Raw genomic sequence first — 1,742 nt, 5'->3', positions numbered from 1 at the left:
CACAGACACACACGCACACACGCACGCACAGACACACGCGCACACACGCACGCAGAGACACACGCGCACACACGCACGCAGAGACACACGCGCACACACGCACGCAGAGACACACGCGCACACACGCACGCAGAGACACACGCGCACACACGCACGCAGAGACACACACGCACGCAGAGACACACGCGCACACACACGCACGCAGAGACACACGCGCACACACACGCAGCTCTGCGACGAGGATGAAAACCTGTGTGAATCTGTCCAGGTGAAGAAGAGGAGGGTCAAAGATGAAGAGAGCCCAGAGAAACACGATAAGAACCAGTCATCTGGGAGGAAAAGGAAGAAGACGAGTTCTGAGCATGAGAAAGCAGAGAAGAACAAAAAGACCAAGAAAGACGGAGACCAGGAGAAGAAGAAGAAGGAGGAGTGAGACACACGCGCGCACACACACACACGCACACACACAGAGACACACGCACACACACACACGTGACACCCGGAAGCGCGTCGTGAGTGCGCATGCGCAAAGAGCACATGTCTGCTGTCCGCGGCGTCTGCAGGGAATGAAAACATGTTTGCGTTTCATTTCGCGATTAATTTATATTTCAGCGGAACGTAATAAAGTCGCGTCGTTCGTTTCCTCTGTCAGATATTATTATGCGGCTGCCGCCAAAACTCTGTCAGACTGCAGGTCAGCTCGAGTTTACATCACTTTACACGAGTTCAGACCCTTCCGCTGCTATCAGGTTCATATTCGTTAATGCTCCTTTTCATTATTATTATTAATATAAGAAAGTATTATTAATAATTCTCAGTGTTATCACGCGTCCACATGCGCTTTTGTGACCCGTAAACTATACCTGCATAACTCGCTATATAACATAACTGTAAAATAAGTTTTTTTTATTGACATGCTGAACTTCACTTTAATGACAGAATTGTTGTAGAGTTGTGTTGCAGCTTTGAGATCATATTATTATTTGGAAGAGACAGTTTATTAAATATTAACCTGAAATCTTGATAATGATTAAGTTATAATTTATTTTTAAAAATATGTATAATAATAATCATAAATTAATAATTATTTAACTAAATTAAACAATTAGTTGTTGATTTTAGTTATTACATTATTAATGTATGATTTGTATATATTTACAGATTTATTAAACTTGCATAAAGTGTATTCTTAATGTTTGGAAAGGCTGAATCTGCAGATGTGACTGCTGTGCGTTATATTCTCTGTGCTTCATATTTCTGTCTCTCTGCTGTGTGATTGATGTGTGATTGATCTGTGATTGATCTGTGATTGATCGTTCAGGTGGGAGGAAGGAAAGTCATCAGACACTCAGAAATGGAGCAGTTTGGAGCACAAAGGACCGTATTTCCCTCCTGAATACGAGCCGCTGCCTGATAACATCTGCTTCTATTATGACGGTAAACACATGACGATGCCTTCTGCTTCACTGAGTCCAACAGCAGTCACGTTTATTCATACACTACAGACTGATTCAGAGCAGCTTCACTGAAGCCTGTGTGACTGTGTGTGTGTGTGTGAGTGAGTGACTGTGTGTGAGTGAGTGACTGTGTGTGTGTGTGTGAGTGAGTGACTGACTGTGTGTGTGTGTGTGTGTGTGAGTGAGTGACTGACTGTGTGTGAGTGACTGACTGTGTGTGAGTGAGTGACTGTGTGTGTCTGTCTGTCTGTCTGTGTGTGTCTGTCTGTCTGTCTGTGTGTGTCT

General features: G+C 44.0%; 1 protein-coding gene across 1 annotated transcript in view; it reads left to right on the top strand.

Moving 5' to 3' along the window:
• The window catches only part of top1mt (DNA topoisomerase I mitochondrial), an 18,728-nt gene that overhangs the window by 2,852 nt on the left and 14,134 nt on the right, over positions 1-1,742 (top strand). The window contains exon 8 of the mRNA XM_016259033.1: positions 1,322-1,437. Coding sequence (XP_016114519.1) covers positions 1,322-1,437 — 116 coding nt within the window. The remainder of the gene's footprint in view (positions 1-1,321; positions 1,438-1,742) is intronic.

This window comes from Sinocyclocheilus grahami, unplaced genomic scaffold (genome assembly GCF_001515645.1).
Source record: "Sinocyclocheilus grahami isolate Dianchi unplaced genomic scaffold, SAMN03320097.WGS_v1.1 scaffold1782.1, whole genome shotgun sequence".
Classification (NCBI taxonomy): Eukaryota; Metazoa; Chordata; class Actinopteri; order Cypriniformes; family Cyprinidae; genus Sinocyclocheilus; species Sinocyclocheilus grahami.
Note: the sequence above shows the minus strand (reverse complement) of the source record. Positions and strands in the feature narration are given on the sequence as shown.